Source organism: Acipenser ruthenus, chromosome 7 (genome assembly GCF_902713425.1).
Source record: "Acipenser ruthenus chromosome 7, fAciRut3.2 maternal haplotype, whole genome shotgun sequence".
Classification (NCBI taxonomy): Eukaryota; Metazoa; Chordata; class Actinopteri; order Acipenseriformes; family Acipenseridae; genus Acipenser; species Acipenser ruthenus.
In genome coordinates, this window is record NC_081195.1 from 59803804 (window position 1) to 59823667 (window position 19864).

The following is a 19864-nucleotide window of genomic DNA, read 5'->3' on the forward strand; positions in this document are numbered from 1 at the left end:
AGTGTACTGTATATTATTAAGATTATAAACAAGTTTGTCAAGGCTGAGCTGAAATTTTAAACCCGTCTGCACATGGTCTCCTTCTTAATCTCTAACAAAGAGGCTACATTGCCTCCTGGCTTGTAAGGAGATTATAAAAACTCAATGTCGTGGTCGGACAGAGCTCCCTGTTTCTACAAGCTGTAAACCAATCAAGATGTAATCCTTTGGAAAGTGTAATTGATGCTTCAACAAAGGCATGCTATTCATTTGTGGTGTTGTTGGTGTTGTTGTTGTTGATTAATAACGTGTGAGAACCACCTTTGTGGATCTACTTGATCAAGCTGAGCTCTGTGGCCTTGGATATCTTAAGTTCTTGAGAAATACTGTATTTCAGAATTTAAAACTTGTACTGTAATGACAAATAAATACTGTAGATTCAGCAGATTAATTCACTTGCTTTCATTCTTCTGAAATGTGATGGTCCTGACAAAACCTCACACAATTCTACCCATATTGGCAGTCTTGCGATCTTTTAGTTTTAACTAAAATACTTGACATTAAGCATAATGGTAAATATTTTTCTTGACATTAAGCAGAATGGTAAACATTTGTCTTGATAAAAAAAAAACATTCAAATTACAGATGAAGCATGAGAGGTTTGTCTTTTTTCCTAAAGGGCCTTCGATTAAATGCTTATTTACCTGTTTGTGTTTACTGTTTCAAGGGAGATGGTGTTCTGTCATATGGATTGACAAGGGTATTTGAAATTCAGTATGTAGACATATTTTTACAGTAGTTTTAATTCCCTTAGACATTGCATAACCCATCCATGTATCTCAATGCCAGATCCTATATCTAGGAGGAAATCATTTTGTCAATCAGATCAAGAACATCCAAGCAATACTGTTTTCTTTGGGACAATCCAAACCAAAAGTTTTGTTGTGCCCATTGTTATCAGGTTAAGCACTTGAATATCCGAAAAAAACCCTGCTGAACTTTATGCTACCCCTTAGCAAATTGGTGTGCCATGAACTTAAACACTGGCACACACTCCAAATAGACCCACTACAAAAATACTTAAAAAAGACTTCAGAATCTGTCTATTAGTTTCTTCCGTGAACTAAAACAACTTTATTATGTTAAACTCCTTATACTGTCCTAAACATACTGTCATTGGAAGCAGATAGAATATTTAACAAACAGAGAACAGTCTTCAGTTTTAATAATATGCTGTTCTGTATTTTTTGTAAATAGCTCCACTTGACATGCGGTCTACCACAGAGCTATACTTTTCAGAGAGTGGGGTAATTCCAAGCAAGCCCTACTGAAATTAACCCTGAACAACTGAGTAGGTGACTGTAGGTTACGCGGTTTTTTTTTGTAGTTTTTCTTAGTTTACTGTAGTGCTGAATGAGCTTACTGGTGATTTTAATACAGCCTACATGATTCACATTATTTTTAAAAGATAGCCGAAAACATAATTGAAACTCATTTTTGTTCCAGGATTATCTTGTTTTCCAGAATTTTAGTCAACCTTTATGTTTTTTAATGCCTGAAAGCGGTCCACATTCCTTTGGATAATGAAATAAAAACAGTGAAACTGCACAGAACAATAGTGAAGGAGATGGGAGATTGGTGGTTGGAAATTCACTCTTGCTTTTTTTAGCTCTAGGGTGCAGAGTGGATGCAGAATGTCTGTAGGCTTAATTTGCCAGGAGCACGTACTGTATCTTCTCTCAAGCAGCTGAGCTATTGCTGTAGATGGAGTGGCTGTTTTTTCTAACGGTGTAAGATTTCTCTCCATAGCCTGCCCCAGATTGCTCATCAAAGACTTTAGTTTGAGCTTTAGTTACTGATCTATGAATTAGAGCCTTCAAAGGCCAAAGCCACAGAGTTCAACCTATTAGATTATTTTTATTTCCTTTAATTTGATAAAAATGTATCTAAACTTGTATTTGATCTAACGTGGCAAACACCATGAAGACTGTATTCCTGTGAGTCTCAATCAGGAAGATTGTTCAGATTTTTACTGCTTGTTTTAATGAGGTATTATTGGTCTGCAAAAGTAAAACTTATTTTATTCAATTGAATTTTGTAATGTTAACATTTGGCAATTTAAATGCATCTATACTTCAGACTTCATTATACCTCTGCATAATAATGAAATACCTCTGCATAATAAGGAAATATTTTGCCATTACTACACACTTTTAGTAGTGGATATAAGTTTTAATATATTCTTTTGAAAGTGGGAATTCTTGGTTAGTCCCGATATCTACTGTGTTGTAGCTGTTGAGATTGCTGCTACTGACCTTATAAAGACTAGCCTTTGTTAAACGTTCCCGCTATATAGTGAAAAGTTGCATAGGATAACAAAATTATATCTTTTTTTAAGTTGTAAATGTTGTTGTATTATATTTTTTTCAGCGCTAGCCAGTTTTCGAGGAACTGTCCCACATGGTATATCGTTGGAGATTGGTGATACAGTGCAGATATTGGAGAAATGCGAAGGTAAGATTTTTTTTCTTCTTTTTTATATATTAGAAAAACTTTATTCTTAATGGCTTATCCATCACTGATTAATTTTTACTGCATCCTGCTATTTTTAGTTGTAACTTACCAAACATGTATTTTGCTTGTCATAATGAATGATTGTATTGCAGTGGTATGCAGTGTGCAGCCCTCTGAGAAAAGTAGGACTGCACGAGGATGCTCTTATTGTATAATAGACTATTCTTGTTAAACAAGCTAGAATCATTTCCTGAATATCAAATTTCATGTTATTCATAAAAAAAAAAGTTTTTCTTCATTATTCTGCATCAGTCTGGCAGCAAGCATCCCTGGTCATAAAACAACACAAGAATATTTCAGTTTTTTACCTGTGTCAATTTCCTCTTTCTCTGAGAACACAGACTAGTTTTTATCTGTACTCGAGGTCAATATCTTTGTAACAGACAAAATCTGAAGCCTCCCCTCAAGGTCTGGACCTTTTCCCAATAGTTCTTACTTTAATTAAGGCCTATTATGCCTCCTCTCAACAGCTTTATTCTTTCTATAAGCCTGTTATAGCCTATCCTGTTCATACCCAGAGATATATCCTACCCAGTCAACTGATTATGTATGTATGTATGTGTGTGTGTGTGTGTGTGTGTGTGTGTGTGTGTGTGTGTGTGTGTGTGTGTATATATATATATATATATATATATATATATATATATATATATATATATATAGTACCTGTAGTAATTATTCACCCCCCTTGGATGTTTTCACAATTTGTTGTGTTACAACCTGAAATCTTGATGCATTTAAATGGGATTTTTTCCCCTTTGATTTACACAACCTACTCAACACTTTCAATGTGTGAAAAAATGGGGGGGGGGGGGGGGGGGGTGTTTGTGAAAAAACAAGTCAATTAAAAATAAAAACCTGAAAAGTATTCATTAGATAAGTATTCACCCCCTTTGCTATGACACTCAGGTGCAACCAATTGCCTTCAGAATTCACACAATAAGTTTAATGGTGTCCATCTGTGTGCAATAAAAGTGGTTCACATGATTTCAGATTAAATACACCTGTCTCTGTAAGGTCCTACAGTTGGGTAGTGCATTCAAAGCAAAGATACTGCCATGAAGACCAAGGAGCTTTCAAAACAACTCCAGGATAAAGTTGTGGAAAGGCACAGATCAGGGGAGGGGTATAAAAAGATTTCAAAGGCATTGAATATCCCTTGGAGCACAGTCAAGTCGATCATTAAGAAGTGGAAGGTATACGGCACCACCCAGAATCTGCTTAGAGCAGGCCGTCCTCCCAAACTGAGCAGCCTAGTAAGAAGGGCATTGGTCAGAGAAGCCAGCAAGCAATGACAACTCTGAAAGACCTACAGCGTTCCATGGCTGAGATGGAAGAAACTGTCCATGTGTCAACAATAGCTCAGGTACCACAAATCTGGCCTGCATGGAAGAGTGGCAAGAAGGAAGCCATTTCTGAAAAAAATTCCTGCTTGGAATGTGCAAAACAGCATGTGGGAGACTCTGAAAAGATGTGGCAAAAGATTCTGTTGTCCGATGAAACAAAAATTGAACTATTTGGCCTAAATGCAAAGCGTTATGTCTGGCGCAAACCCAACACAGCACATCACCCAGGTAACACCATCCCTACTGTGAAGCATGTTGGTGGCAGCATCATTCTATGGGGATGCTTTTCATCGGCAGGGACTGGGAAGCTTGTCAGGGTAGAGGGCAAAATGGATGGAGCTAAATACAGGAAATCCTTGAGGAAAACCTGCTTCAGTCTGCAAAAGACCTAAGACTGGGACAGAGATTTACCTTTCAGCAGGACAATGACCCCAAGCACACAGCCAAAGCGGCGCTGGAGAGGCTTAAAAACAAGAAAGTGAATGTCCCAGAGTGGCCCAGTCAAAGCCCGGACTTGAATCCGATTGAGAATCTGTGGCAAGAGTTGAAGATTGCTTTCCACCAACAATCCCCATCCAACTTGACAGAGCTTGAACAATTTTGCCAAGAAGAATGGGCGAATATTGCATGATCCAGATGTGCAAACCTGGTAGAGACTTACCCCAAAAGGCTCACAGCTGTAATTGCTGTCAAAGGTGGTTCTACCAAGTATTGACTCAGGGGGGTGAATACTTATCTAACCAAGACATTTCAGTTTTTTTATTTTTCATTAACTGTTTCACAATAAAAATTCTCTTGGCTCTTCAAAGTGTTGAGTAGGTTGTATAAATCAAAGGAAAAAAAATCCAATTTAAATGCATCAAGATTTCAGGTTTTAAGACAACAAATTGTGAAAATGTCCAAGGGGGGTGAATACTTACTATAGGCACTGTATGTGTGTATATATATATATATATATATATATATATATATATATATATATATATATATATATGGCATAGATACAATGTAGAGCAAAATATGAATTGGGCTCAGGTGGGCATGCTGTTTTGCCCTGTGAAAACAGATGGGTATTTTTAACAACATGAAAAATGTGTGACTCAAAGAAATAGCCACTCAAAGCTCAGCTGTCACTCTGAGGAGAGTAGACACATGGACCAATCAATAGCACAACAAACAAGTATCAATGGTATGCCTGTAAAGGGTTTTTTTTGTGTGTTTTTTTTCACACAGTGCACTAAATAGAAAAAAATATATATCCAAGTCAGCTGAAAAACACATGTCTCACTTTAAAATAAATACATAAGAGGAGCTGCAAAAACCTTCAGCTTTTAAATCTAATTTTAAGATGATTTAAAATGCATGGTGTTTCATACTTTTTTAAATATTATTTATCAAAAATGTACTGGGTGGGTCCTGTATGTGCCTATAAAGTGAGATCTGTTTCTTCTTAGCGTACCTTTAACCTGCTTCATACCTTTTTGGCTTTACATAACAAAACTCTTTAAGTGTCCTAAGTAACATTTCTATTGCAGTAATATTTTAATCAGCCTAGACCCCTGGCAGTGAAACACAGTGTTTGCCAGTTAAAAAGCCTCTTCTTAAGTAGGTGTTTGACATGTATTGCATGTATTGCAATTTGAGATCTTTCATCCAAACTGCCTGGCATTCTTAACACTAATGATGCAGTGACTAAAATTAACTACAGATCTTGTTATTTTACTACTGTACCTGACACACAGTGTTAAAATATTGAAAACCATGAACAGTTAAAGACCCTCATCCAGTAAAGTATAGTACTGTACATGCATGGCCTAACCATGATTTATCGAAACCTGCAATAAAAAGGGGGTGCTGCATTATTTATGAATAACCTCATTGGTCTTTTATGATACTTGTAGGTTGAGGGAAATGAATCTGTTTTAGAACAAAGAAGGATTAGAGAAGTGTTACATTTTTAAAAGAGCTGACAAAGTTAACCCTAGCCAACACTTTAAACAGAACAGACACCCTCTTAGGACAGAGAGCTGGATACATTATTTTCACAGGGAGTGGTATGGAATGGTTTACCAAGCCACATTGTCAATGCTGAAATTTTGGCACCCTTTACAATCTGACTTGACAAAGTTTTGGGATCATTCAGCTACTAGGAACCAGACAAGCACTGGTGGGCTGAATACTCCATGTTCTTGTATACTGAAACAAGAAAACTGATGCTCAAATTACAGAGCACTTACACCTTTTTAAACAAGCGATGTATGTTGTCACAAAAAATATCCCATCAAATTACCCCACTCCCACCCCTAGACCTCAGTATCTCTATCTATCTATCTATCTATCTATCTATCTATCTATCTATGCTCAAATTCACTCACCCACCCTTCATACAAAATCACTTCATACAAAAATGGAATGCTCCTTTTAGCTTAAAGAGTTCTTAGTAAAATAAACTTGCCTACATTTGAAACTGCTAACAAAACATATTTTGAATCATAAGGTGTTTAAACCACTAAATAATAGATATTTTTTTGTAAAATGTTTCATATTTTCTACCCCTGGTAGTTTTGTATTTGATTTCCCAACAAATGTCTCTGGTTGATTCTCCTGAGCACTTCAGATACTGTATGATTTTAAAAAATTGACCACTTCACAGCAGCAGTCGAATATGTTCTTTTTACAGAGAAGCTCTGTAAATATGAATTGTATGGCTCATACCCAGTTTGTACTAAAATTGTTATGAAGAAATATTTAGTTTTAATTTGAAAGTAAGCCATGAAATGATGGTAAACCTTTCTTTTTTTGTTAAACTATCAGAACTATAAATAAATATTCCCTTTTAATTTTGAAACCAATTTTGTTCTTGTTTTTCATGTCAGGGCTTCCTTAAAGTACTGTAGTTGGTCATATGTCATCAACCCTTTTTCTGTTTTCCATTTTCAACTTTCTTTTCTTGAATAGATTCATCAAGACACAGAAAAAAACTCATCATAGAAAAAGAATCAAAATTCAGACCATGAGTGTCCTGCTCTGTTTTAAGCAATAACAAGTCTACTGCCCGGCACATACTTTAATACAAATGTAAAATGTGCTGCCACTACACATAACTAGTCCCTAGATCTTGCTGTCTTATTGTATTCATCCAGTGTCATATCCAACCTTCAGTTCTTCTAAAATAATGTGTGTGTGGCTTTTACATTGCTAAGTTAACTCACTAAAGACCTGCACAGAGTACATCTGTTTTGTATTCATTTAAATCCAGTGCCTGGGTGAATCTCACTGTTCCACTATATGCCATGTTGCTAAATCGATGCAAAGCTTGATTGTACTGGTTGTATAATCCAAATACTCCAAAAGGTGCTGTTTTTATTAAAAGCCTCTTTGGGATCTCATGCTCAGTCATGCAGTACTGGTACAGTGCTTCATGAATGTGTGTATAATCACATTTGCAGAATAATTATCACTAGATGGGATATAAACATAGTGATTTTAAAAAATATATATTTTCTCCATAGGCTGGTACAGAGGGGTTGTTCTGAAGAATCCAAATACAAAGGTGATGCTTTTTATTTAAATACATGTATTAGTTTTCAATCACCCTAATATTCGTTGGTAGTTTTTGGTTATTGCTGCCCTTTCTGACATAGGTATTCACTAATCCTTAACTTGAAAGTGAACCTGTACTATAATTTAATTGAATTATTTTCAGACAGGCATTTAGTCACTATATAATTCAATAGTTAATTTGTTTGGATAATTAAACACTGTATTCGTATCTTTCTGTGCAGAATTGAACTGGTGTCAATGCCATTCTTTAGATAATGGACAGAAACATGGAACGAATGATTAAAAACAGTGATTATGTTTTTTTATGTACTTCACTTGTGCATTTTTTTTTCTTCTCAGGGAATTTTTCCATCTAACTATGTGCACTTGAAAAATGCTAATGTCAAGAACAAAGGGTAAGTAAGGTGCCTTATAAACAGGATTTAACTGATCATTTTCACAGTATGTTTGAAGAACGTCCGCTGAATGTTAATGTAATTTCAGGAGAAGTTACTTTGTGGTTGCCCACAGCATGAATTATTTTTTTACCTGTAGTCTCTCTCTACAGTTAACATCAGACACAACTGAGGTAAATGTTGGTTCTTAGATTTTGTTTTACTGCTTCCATTTTGTAGTTCATTTACTTTTTGGAACTGAAAACAAGAAAATCTGATTTGTAAAGCATTACTCACACTTAAGGCTGTCTCTTACATTTTTATTGCATTGACAAAACGACTTTCCAAATGGGAGAAATGAAAAATTGGTTAAATTTAAAGACAATCTGATTCTCCCTTTTCACTCAACAATGCAATCAAAATCGTGTCAGCCAAAGATGGCTTAGATCATTGAGAGCACCTGGGCCTTATCCCTGTATCGCCTTTTATCAATTTTCAGCTGACAAAGGGAGCTTTATTTTCTTTTCATTTGTATGATTTTGATCTTACTTTTATTGTATTATTTTAAAGCAACAGTTAATTTTTTTTTTTTTTTTTAATGGATATTGAAATAAAATGAGCACATTGCAAAGTACTATGGAGTAAAACTTTTGAAAATGTGCAATGAAAATGATGCCCCAGGGGGGACAAGGGTGCTTCAAGACTTCAGCGATTCCCTGGTGATCTGGTTAAGCAGAGAGGCAGATACATATATGGATAGAAAGACATTGAATACAGATATTATGACATGTGTTGAGACAAACTGTAAAGACAACCTGTCAAATTTTATACTTGCAGAAATATATTGATTGTCCCTTTTTTATGTCATTGACAGAGTCATACAGACAAAACAAATTCACTGCAGATCATTCTCATGTTGAATAAATGAATACTTAGACAGTATAAAGAATTCTTCCATGTTTTCAATAATATTAACAATGTAAGGCTCACATTTTGACTATTTAATCTTGGTCTGATTTGTACAGAGGTCATTATATTTTCTGCAAATGGGTATTGTCTGATGTTTTGAAAATGAATGCTTAAAAATGGTCAGCAGTGAACCACACTCTTTTGTGTACCATAGGCAATTTGAAACAGTCATTCCGACAGAAGACTCTGTCATTACTGAGATGACCTCAACTTTGAGAGATTGGGGCACTATGTGGAAACAACTTTACGTGGTAACTAGTTGACATATTTTGTTATATTAATTTATATTATTAAACTGCAAATAACTTTTACTGAGAAATATAAGAATCATTTTTAAAAGAGGTGTTGTAATTTTATTGAGATTATATCATTTCAATAAAACCATGTATAATGATGGTGGTGATGGCATAATGCTTCACCTTTTATGGTTGTGTGACGGTGTACACCCCACCCCTGTGTGAATATGTATTATTTAATTGTACTGTTTTGCGTTTAAAAACACACCATTTTATTGTTATTGTTTACAGCCTGGATGGGCTTAAAATGCCCCATCCAGATAAAATTGTGAGAATGCTTGGTCAAGAGCGAGTGATTATTGACAAACTGGCTGTTGACCACGCATATGAGAAAACAGTGCTGAATTTGGCTGGGGGATAAACTAGGTCATTGATAGCCAGTTAATCCCTCGGCCACCATATAAAAACAAGCAGCTTTGGCGGAACCGGGTTGGATTGTCCAGTGGAGGAAAGGGACAATAAGAACGGAGATACTGAAAGTAAACAAGTGCTACTCGTGCTGGCTTTAAACCAGCACCATACTCGTTCACAGTGTGTTGTCTGTTTGTTTTGGCCATCGTGATGTTTATTTTGTATCGGTGTGTGGTTTTGTTCAATCTTTTTATTTAGTAATAAAACGCGCAGCAGTGCATACCTCACAATCCTGTGTGCCGATTCTCTTCCTGGTCTGACGTCATCACAAAGCCATCTCTGTTACAGGTTATTATAAGAGTTAATAGAGTATTTGAATGGTGGAATTTCTTGTGTAGTTCATGATACAAGTTAGGGTGATGCATTCCAGTAATTATTTTGGGGATAACAAAATGTGCATTTACGTACAGTATTGTTGTACACATCAATTATGGTTTCTGAAATAGTATTTAATTGCAATTCTGTTCATTATTACTACAGTTAAAGATGTGAGGTATGTTGCATTACAGATATGTGTGTGTGTGTGTGTGTGTATATGTGTATATATATATATATATATATATAATGTGTATATATCTGTATGTATATATATATGTGTGTTTAGGAAATGTGAAGTTCTTAGTGTTTTAGTTAATATGTGAATTTGTGAACACTGTATAAGACATGTTTTGCTTAAAGCAGGCTAATGACGAATGACTTTGTTGTTTTTAATTGAACAGAAGAATGAAGGGGATTTGTTCCACAGACTATGGCATGTAATGAACGAGATATTAGACCTACGAAGGCAAGTACTCGTAGGGCACCTAACTCTCGACCGGATGAAAGATGTAAAGCAGCACATCACTGCACGTCTTGACTGGGGAAATGAGTGAGTACTGATAAGATTCATTATGCTGTTTTTCTTTGTTAAAATTGTATCATAATTGTATTGAAGGCAACTTAAAATTAACACAACATTGTAGACATGGTAATGTTCTGGTTATTGCATTGAAGTCCAGGCAGCCATTACATTTTCTATATGGTATTAATGTAAAGCTAGTAGTTATTGTAACACATCAGGATCTTTTGGATTTTCTATACATACCCCCTAATGAGACTTTCTAATAAACGTTATATTTAGATCAGAGCACACTTTCATTCCTCCTTTAAATAAATGAGGGGTGTTAAATATTGTATTCCCAGCAATAACTCTTTTCACATTTTCAAAAACTTTGAATGCACAGTTAGCCGAAAGCTATTCATGCACATTTTGAATTGGTACCCCTGTAGATTCTAGACAAAATGTGAAGTTAGCAAAGTTCTTTTATTTTTTTACATAAAAAGCGTTTTATGCCCAAATTGAAGAATAAAATACAAGCAAAGAATGAAAAGATATTTAACAGACTAAAAGGTGGACAAGTGATAATATTGCTAGTGCTGCTCGTAGTTAATAGTGTGGATTTTAAGACCTAGGTTAGCACTTGCTTAAACATTGTCTGACATATTTAATATCAGTTTATCCCCAGGAATACATTGTTTTTTGTTTTGCATACAGGGTCTGTAATTTGTCAATTTTATAAAACAGTATTGTGGCAAGATGTTTTCACCTCTACCTGTTCTGTTCTTTTGTACAGTATGTTACAGACTGGTTACAGAGCTGGTTACTAATAATAATTAATAGTCACATTATTTGTTTACTTAGCAGACGCCTTTATCCAAGGCGACTTATAGAGCCTAGGGTGTGTGAACTATGCATCAGCTGCAAAGTTACTTATTACGTCTCACCCGAAAGACGGAGCACAAGGAGGTTAAGTGACTTGCTCAGGATCACACAGAGTCAGTGGCTGAGGTGGGATTTGAACAAGGGACCTCCTGGTTACAAGCCCCTTTCTTTAACCACTGGACCACACAGCCTCCTAGTGCTAAAACTAGTGCTCACGTTTTAATATGTATGTAACATTTCCCTGTAAGTGTATTAAATGTGTTAATATGTGAATTATGATTTAGTTTTTATCAGAGATTAAAACGTCATCGATTTTTAAAATGTTGCAGAACCAATGCATGTGTTTCAAATATGCAACAGTGCTGGAACCTTTGATTCTGTTAAAAATCCCGTTGGTGGGGATCAGGGCATCTTCATTTTAAAAACACACACTATTAGAGCCTAAAGGCTATTCACTTGATGTGGAACAGTGACAGCTTTGTTTTATTTATCTTGGCATCTTCACAGCTGGATGTTCATGATTTAGTAATGTGGTATATCAAAGTTTCTTTTTGGATACATTAATTATATATTATAATTCTGTTTGAATCCCTTTGACAAAAAGCTTCCTAATATGGTGTCTTCACTCCAGGCCACTCATAATGTATTTAGTCATTCTGCAATGTCTGTACAGCAGTTCACAGACAACCAAATACCATCTAATGACCCTTAAACATCTTTTTAATATGGTGGTTGTTTTTTGGGGGTTTTTTTGTATTTATTTTTTTCTTCTTGGGATAAAAACAATTGAAAACAAAGGCGTCTGTAAGGATTTTCTGAAACAGTTCTGCTTTCCTTCTGCAGACAGCTGGGATTGGATTTGGTTCCAAGGAACGAGTTTAGTATGGTGGACCCGGATGAAATCAGTGTTACAGAGCTGTACAAACTGGTAAGTAGACAGTGCCCATTATCTCCTCTTGCCAGCGTGTGATAGGACTTCTAAACAGCCAATTTCCATGGTTACTGCTATACTTGCCTAATTTAGAACTGAGCTTGATGTTCTTTCCTTTTTCAGAACAAATGTATTAGTACACATTCAGAGTATTTGTTCGAAAGTAAACAGGTTTCTTTACTGTTGTATTAACTTATCTAATGCTTTTGATTAACTTAGAATTTAAAAAACTACTAACCAATGCTTTAAAATGTATGTTATTGCCTCTTACTTTCTTTATTAACTTTAATTACTGTCCCCCCTTTTACTGTTTTAAAGTGTTTTGGTTAAAATTCATTCAGGATGTGCAAATATGCAACAAACAATGGCAATAAAACTATTGACTGCTGCATCCTGGGTAATTTGCAGTAAATTACATACTCTGACTGCTGCAAGCCAAAAGGAGTGAGTTTAAGCTACGCACACGTGTGATTATGTACCGGGATGCTACAGCAACTTTTAATGCTATAGTGCAGTTCATACATCCATACATTCATTCTTCAGGCTCTATTCAATTTTAAAGGAGTAAAGTATCTGACAGACGTACCAATGCTAAAGTGTTAGGTTGGATTGCAGAACAGAATCGTTCTATGATGTAATCCTGGCTGGCCTTCTTATTTGAAGTCAGGGAATCTTTTAAATTGGATGATTATCTTTGTTCTGTTTTTTATTTCAGATAGAAAAATGAATAGGGCCAAGATCTCCCCTTCACTGCTTGCGCATCCCCAGATTTTATTAATTTACTACCAAAGTTGAATGTCAGAGTGGAACATATGCTTTTTTTTTTTTTGCAATGGTGATAACCTGGGCTGATACAACAAATGTGCCAATATTGCACATCCAATATGGACATATTTCACATCTTCTGATTATACTTGAAAATGTTACGATTTAATCTGTTTAGGGATACAAAGACGGGTTATAAAATGGTCATCCCATCCTATGCCTTTATTAGTCAAGACTTTTTGGAGGGAAGTGTGTTGTCATGATTTCATAGTTAAAACAAAAACATGTTCAGGTTGATTTCTGCTTTGTATTGTATTTGTTATTTTTGAGTTTGGAATTATTTTTTCTTTCAAACTGTAGTAATTCAAAGGGCTTTATCTGAATGGCCTCCAGGCATCCATGCGCATGTTGTCATAAAGAGTCATCTCTGTGATGCAAGGGCACTGCTGATTTACATGTTCAGCAATTTTTCCTGTTTTTTTATCTCCAAAGGCCACTTGAAAAATATTGCTTTAACAGATCAATAAAAAAAGAAAGAAGCAGCTTTACTTGACTTTTTGTCACATTTTCTGACAAAGTGTCCAATGAACTTGTCATTGAGTTTCCTCCTGGGCTTGGATGTAACTTTGAATAAGCTAATTTTGTCTAAAAACATTAATGTAGGGACTTAAAATATGCATCTTGTTTGATGAACCTCTTACATGCTCTGCAGTAAAGTTATTGTAAAAACATAAGAACATTTATGAACGAGAGGAGGCCGTTGGGCTCATCTAAGCTGCTCCGATTCCTCATAGCTGATCGATCTCAAAACTTTGTCAAGTTGGGTCTAAAAAAAAAAAAAAAAAAAAAGAAGATTTCGGCTGTAATGTTCATCTAAATATTTGTCTTTTATTTCTTACACTCACTGGGGACAGAGGGACATTTACAGTAAATGGTTACAATGTGGTGGATCAGCTGAATTTAGAGAAAACCCATGAGATTATTTTGAGTCCACAGGGGTGCCTTAAACTTTTGAGCTTTGAAGTCACCAGGATGTGTTGACAAAACAGCATACTAGAGAATGTGAATCTAAAGAAGAAGCTGATATTAAGACCTGTACCAAGTTGCTTTTATAAGAGCCACAAAACTTATAAATTCAAATAGGACAAAGCTTTTCACCTTTACTGCTGTTTTAAAGAATAAAGTATAAATTGCTGAATAATTGAATTTGATCAAATATTAAAATATCTTTTTTGTTGACTTTCCTTTCTTAAAAACTAAGTAACTGAACCCTGATTAAAGGGCATTACTGCCTGGTAGTTGACTGCTTTAGGAAGCCTACTATGAGGTCCACTACCAAGGTAATGCCTGACAATTAGGATTTCATTGCAATTTAGAAATTGACAGTGACTTAAAAACAAACAAACAAACATTATAAGCAGCTATGTGGTAGTGCTCTGCAGTGGAGCTTCCTGATGACGGATGAATGTTCTGAGGTTCCTAATGTGTATGAACATGCTCTCTCTCTCTAGATGGAACACCGGCATCGAAAAAAAGAAACCCCCGTCCCGGCTAGCACTCACCACTTGTTTGTGCAGATGAAAAGCCTGATGAGCTCTAACCTCGGAGAAGAGCTGGAGGTCTTCTTTTCCCTATACGACAGCCGAGAGAACCGTCCAATAAGGTGATTTTTTTTTTGTTTACTTCTGTTCATATCAAAGATCTATACAGTGTACAGTCCCTGTGGAATGGAAAAGGCTGAAAGCAATTTTGTTTGTACATTGAAAATGCATCATTTAAGAGGCAATATTGCACTGTAAGCATTTCCAGAAACTATTTCTGCCTGTGATTATTCCAGACTTTCATATAATCCTTTCTTTTTAAAAAACACCATTAAAAGTGGCAGATTTGTTATGTGAATCTATTTCAGACCAATTATATGTTATTTTGTTTGTTTATATCTTTATGCAAACATGTATTCTATTAAACAAGGTGTTCATTTTAAAACAGAATTTCAAATTGTTAAAATTGCAAGTGAAAGTTGAAACCACTGTATATTGTATGGTGGGTGGGCTATATCTTGAAAGGTATTTTAACATTCTGTTCATTTAATACTTAATTTTTGTATTATTTATAGTAAAAATGCTCTTCTCCAGAGAGGTGCCAATTGCAAATTTTGTCAATATGATGGGGTAGTAAGTGACTTTTCTTGCGGTGCCTCCAAACTCACAGGCTCTTCATAGTGCTTAAATTGGTACAGGACTGTAGCATCAAAAGTGGCATTTTAAACAAAAGGAAAACCTTACTTGAATTTTCTCTTGGCATTTTGAAGTTTACTTTGAAATACATGATAGTCCAAAGTTTAATGCTGCAACATGTATTAGTGAGGTTCAATCATGGCACAGTAAGGGTACCATGGTGAGCAAGTTATTTGATGTTTTAATGAAACCAGCCTTTTAAGAAAGGAGGTCAGGGTGGTCATTAGCAACAATTCATAATCAGGATTTCATTCTTTTAAAGGAAGCTGGGAACAGTAAAATGTACAATTGATCACATTGGAATTCTTTTAAAATAAAAATAGGAAAAACAGCCACAAAAAAAAGTTACAGCTGCACCTGTCACATGACAGGAAGGAAGCTGAGGCAAGAGAGGAAATAATCACTTATCCTTGTATTTCTTGTAGTTTGCTGATATAAGGTTGAAAGGAATAACCATGTTGTGCAGTAAAGTTAGTGGAGACACTGTCAATATGTTGAGTAGGTGTCTATTAGAATGCAGTATATGGTCTGAACAGTGTGCTTAATGAGGGTGGTTGATTTGTTTATCCACAGCTGTTGTGGGAGGGAAATTAAAGAATTAGTGGAGGGTGCGTGGAGAAGGTTGTCAGCTCTTGGTGTCTCTAGTGTATTTCAGAAGTGGAAAAATGGGCGAACAGCATGAGCACTGCTGAAGAGTATGCCAAGCTTTGTTGTGCACTGAAACGTATGGAGACTTTGAAACCGCACACTCCATGAACATAGTTGTAAATGTTTCATGCTTGTTACTGTTCTCTGTGTGTGCCAATACTAATTGTGGACCGTGTATGCTGTAAAGCTCAATGCATCGTTGTAAACAGTTCAGCTTGTTCACTGTGACTAAAAGCTGAAGTAATGAAATGAAGAACAGCCATTGGAAGTGTTCTTGTCTGGCCTTCAGTGAAACCTTGTATAAACTTTGTAAAAAAGTGAATAGACCCCATGCTACTTTAGATCCTTCTTTGTAAGCTAGGGATTCCAAGTGGCCCTGATTTATAACATGTCTCGCTATAATTTCCTCTGCCACTGTCCTCTGCTTCTTTGAACTATGTGTACGGTTTTCAAATTTTAATTACCTGTAGCTGTTTTACAATGTTGTCCTTGCTTTAAAACAGCTGTGGGTGTCTTTATAGACAGGGATCATTACGGCAATGTAAAATTCAGTTTTAAAATAGATGTGTGTGTGTGTGTGTGTGTGTGTGTGTGTGTCTGTACTGGAATCTTAAAGCACAGTATTTCAGGTTGTTTAAATGCTGCTTTTTTAAATTTACTGTATGGTTCACGTTAATTAAAAATAAGTTTTCTTTGTTTTTATATAGAATAATATAAACACTGGTATTTAATGTCTGGAGGATGGTTTATGATCACCTAGCTTCATTTTAGGATTTCTTCTGAAGAAAATGTAATTAATATGCTTCTCGACAGTTAAAAGGAACATGCTATATGTGCCTCTAATATGGCATAAAAATGAAGGCCACTGTCGGGTGCTTTGCTCTGTCTGACGTGCCGGCAAGGGCAATGTCTTAGATGAAGGAGGATTACTACAGCTAAAGAAAACCTTTATTAATGTCCTCTGCATGCCTGGTAGCTTTAAACACCGAGATACAGCTGTCAGATTGCACTAAAATAAATCTGTAGCCAGCTGGATTATTACTAGGGTTCATCTTCTGGAAGGATAACACTATGTAACACAATTTTTGTTCCTGGGTATTAAGTGTTATGTCCTAATTGCTTATGCCTCAAAAGTATAGAAAATGGCCATTATTCCCCACAAACTTTGCTTTTGTGACCAGGACAGTGATATTTTGAAATTTACCTATTTCCAATGAGAAAATGGGCGAATTTGTGTCTTTTCGTTCACATAAAGTCAGAAAAAAACAACATATGAATCAAAATGAACATGTATTTATACTAAAGTAATACAAAAATGACTACAAAAGATTTAGAAGTGAGTAGTTTTTCGAGATTTACGATTATACTGTAAATCACTTTCACGAATCAGCCCCCAAATGTAGTCTCCCATCATGTTCTCGTTATACTGTCCTTGGTAGCTGCGTTCAAAGTCCAGTATATCCTGGTGGAAGCGCTCGCCTTGCTCCTCCGAGTACGCTCCCATGTTCTCCTTGAATTTATCAAGATGAGCATCAAGGATATGGACTTTGAGGGACATCCTACAGCCCATTGTGCCGTAGTTCTTCACCAGAGTCTCAACCAGCTCCACATAGTTTTCGGCCTTGTGATTGCCCAGGAAGCCCCGAACCACTGCGACAAAGCTGTTCCAAGCCGCTTTCTCCTTACTAGTGAGCTTCTTGGGGAATTCGTTGCACTCCAGGATCTTCTTTATCTGTGGTCCGACGAAGACACCGGCTTTGACCTTTGCCTCAGACAGCTTAGGGTAGAAGTCTTGAAGGTACTTGAAGGCTGCCGACTACTTATCTAGAGCTCTGACAAACTGTTTCGTAAGGCCCAATTTGATGTGCAGTGGTGGCATCAGCACCTTCCGTAAAACATTTTAAAATTAAAAACTTTTACAATTTAAAATATTTTAACAAATTTTATAACATAAAATTCCAAGCAACAATTGTCCATCTTACCTTCCAGAGTTTTATTGCAGTGCTTGCAGGTGAAATGAGGTGTCCAGGGTTTGTCTTGATCCCCGACAGGCATGCCGAAATATGCCTTGTAGGCCTCACACATCTTAGTAGATGCTTCCACGGAGTACTTTTTCGCTCTTGTCTTGATAAATTGGCCGCAGACATAGCAAAATGCGTCTGCCGGATGCTTGCAGCCTCTTGATGCCATCTCAGAAAAATGCAGATATGTATCCACTTAGGCAGCTGGAACTAAACTGAACTGGTGGGCTTAAGGCCCCTGTATTTATACTACTATTTATATTACTGGAAAGTTCTAGAAAGTTCTAGAAGTTACTCCAAGTTTACTCAGCACTGAATCTATCTGGAATGTTCTGGAAAATAGGTAAATTTCAAAATATCACTGTCCTGGTCACAAAAGCAAAGTTTGTGGGGAATAATAGCCATTTTCTATACTTTTGAGGCATAAGCAATTAGGAAATAACACTTACTACCCAGGAACAAAAAAAAAAAAAATAATTGTTACACTGTGTAATCATTCCAGATGCCGACTGTGTCATTTGAAAATTAAGTAAATAAATACAATAAGATGCTTTTAGAAAGAGGAAGGATGTTCCGACAGCAGAACTACTGCTCTGCTGACAGTTCTGGTGTTTTGTCGTAACTAAACCAAGGATAAGGTGTATTTCAGTTAGCAAGTTCTTTTATAAGGGAGCGTGTTGCAGAAAGCACCTGTGCAGACCCCATTTAAAATGTCTTCATTAGTGAGAATACATTAATAATACAAAATGTTTGAATGTGTCTCCTCTTTTGATTATGCGTCTGTGCAGCTATCAAATGCATAATTATGGTTGAGGTTTGTTTTATGGTGTTAAAGATTCTCTGATTTCCTAAAAAAAGATTCTTGAAATATTTATTTACAGTCAATAAATAGAAGATATGGATTTGCACTAGAGTGTAAAACATGTCACTGAACCCTTTTTACCCTTAATGTTATTTTAATCCCACCAGTGTCACATGTCTGTCAGCTTTTGAGCCTGGTCAACTAGTTTCTCTCTGTCATGACATTGCTGAATGATTGGTGACACAAGGGATCTCAGACGAATCAATACAAGTAAAGTTCTAAAACTTTGCCAAGCAAACTCACTTTTCAGCTTGAATGCAGTATTTTATCTGAACTTTTAGTTGAACTCCACAATATAGCAGAACAGATACTAGATTACAGACCAGGCCGTCTGTTCTTCCAAATGTATCCTTTTCTTTGTAAGATACTGTGTTTCAGAGTATAATTTACTGTTCTACAGCTAGTAATAAAGGCATTCGTTTATTGTTCCAAATGGTTTCTTTCTTGCCCTGGTCTGAGGGAATCCAATATTACAAAGCCATTCCAGCCTGTGTATAAAATTACAATGTAAATATACTCCAACTGAAAAATAAATGTACATTAAGAATGTATTGCTTTTGACATTTAGGAATGTATGTATGAATGCATGTTGCTGACATGCTTGTCATGTATCATAATTATGTGTGGGCATAAATAGTAAAACATTTCTTTGAATTTGCCTCAGCTTTGTTTAACGGCTTGTGACAAATGCTACTGTAGTTTGCCGCTGCAGAGTATGATCTCATCTTGTTTCCACTAATGATTTGTTTTGGGAGGCTGCACAAGCAGAACTGTATCTCCCTTGCCTGTTATTTTCTCTTTCTTCCAGCTCCTCATGGCTTTATAGGTACACATGAGTTCTGCATGCTAACTGTATATAGGTTTATTTTCCTAGTGGGTGGGTGCAACCTAATTGTAATCCAAAGGTTCTCTATGATTTTATTTAGCCTTTTGGCATGAAGCCAACGTTCCCCCAAATACATCATTTTTGATATTTGTCTGGGATTGAGTGACACCAGCTGGAGTCTCAATTGAGCTAAAAACTGTGTGATTAACAATGAGAACAGAGGATGCTTTTTGATCTTGAGTCCGTCAGGCATTTCAATTTGGAGAGACAACTGGGGCACAATAACTGGGGAAAAAATGCTTACTGTAAACCATTTTTTTAAGTGTATCATTTAACCACAGGGAAAACACTGTACTCCT

At 36.0% G+C, this 19864-nt stretch overlaps 1 protein-coding gene across 14 annotated transcripts in view; it reads left to right on the forward strand.

Moving 5' to 3' along the window:
- LOC117415409 (dedicator of cytokinesis protein 4) overlaps window positions 1-19864 on the forward strand; it is a 104216-nt gene that overhangs the window by 22839 nt on the left and 61513 nt on the right. For 13 of the 14 annotated variants that reach the window (XM_059027446.1, XM_059027447.1, XM_059027448.1 and 10 more), the window contains exons 2-8: window positions 2410-2493; window positions 7412-7452; window positions 7803-7858; window positions 8961-9057; window positions 10233-10381; window positions 12059-12143; window positions 14423-14574. In XM_059027446.1, coding sequence (XP_058883429.1) covers window positions 2410-2493; window positions 7412-7452; window positions 7803-7858; window positions 8961-9057; window positions 10233-10381; window positions 12059-12143; window positions 14423-14574 — 664 coding nt within the window. Of the gene's footprint in view, window positions 1-2409; window positions 2494-7411; window positions 7453-7802; window positions 7859-8960; window positions 9058-9711; window positions 9802-10232; window positions 10382-12058; window positions 12144-14422; window positions 14575-19864 lie in introns of those variants that run through there. The other variant, XM_059027459.1, reaches the window with a different exon arrangement.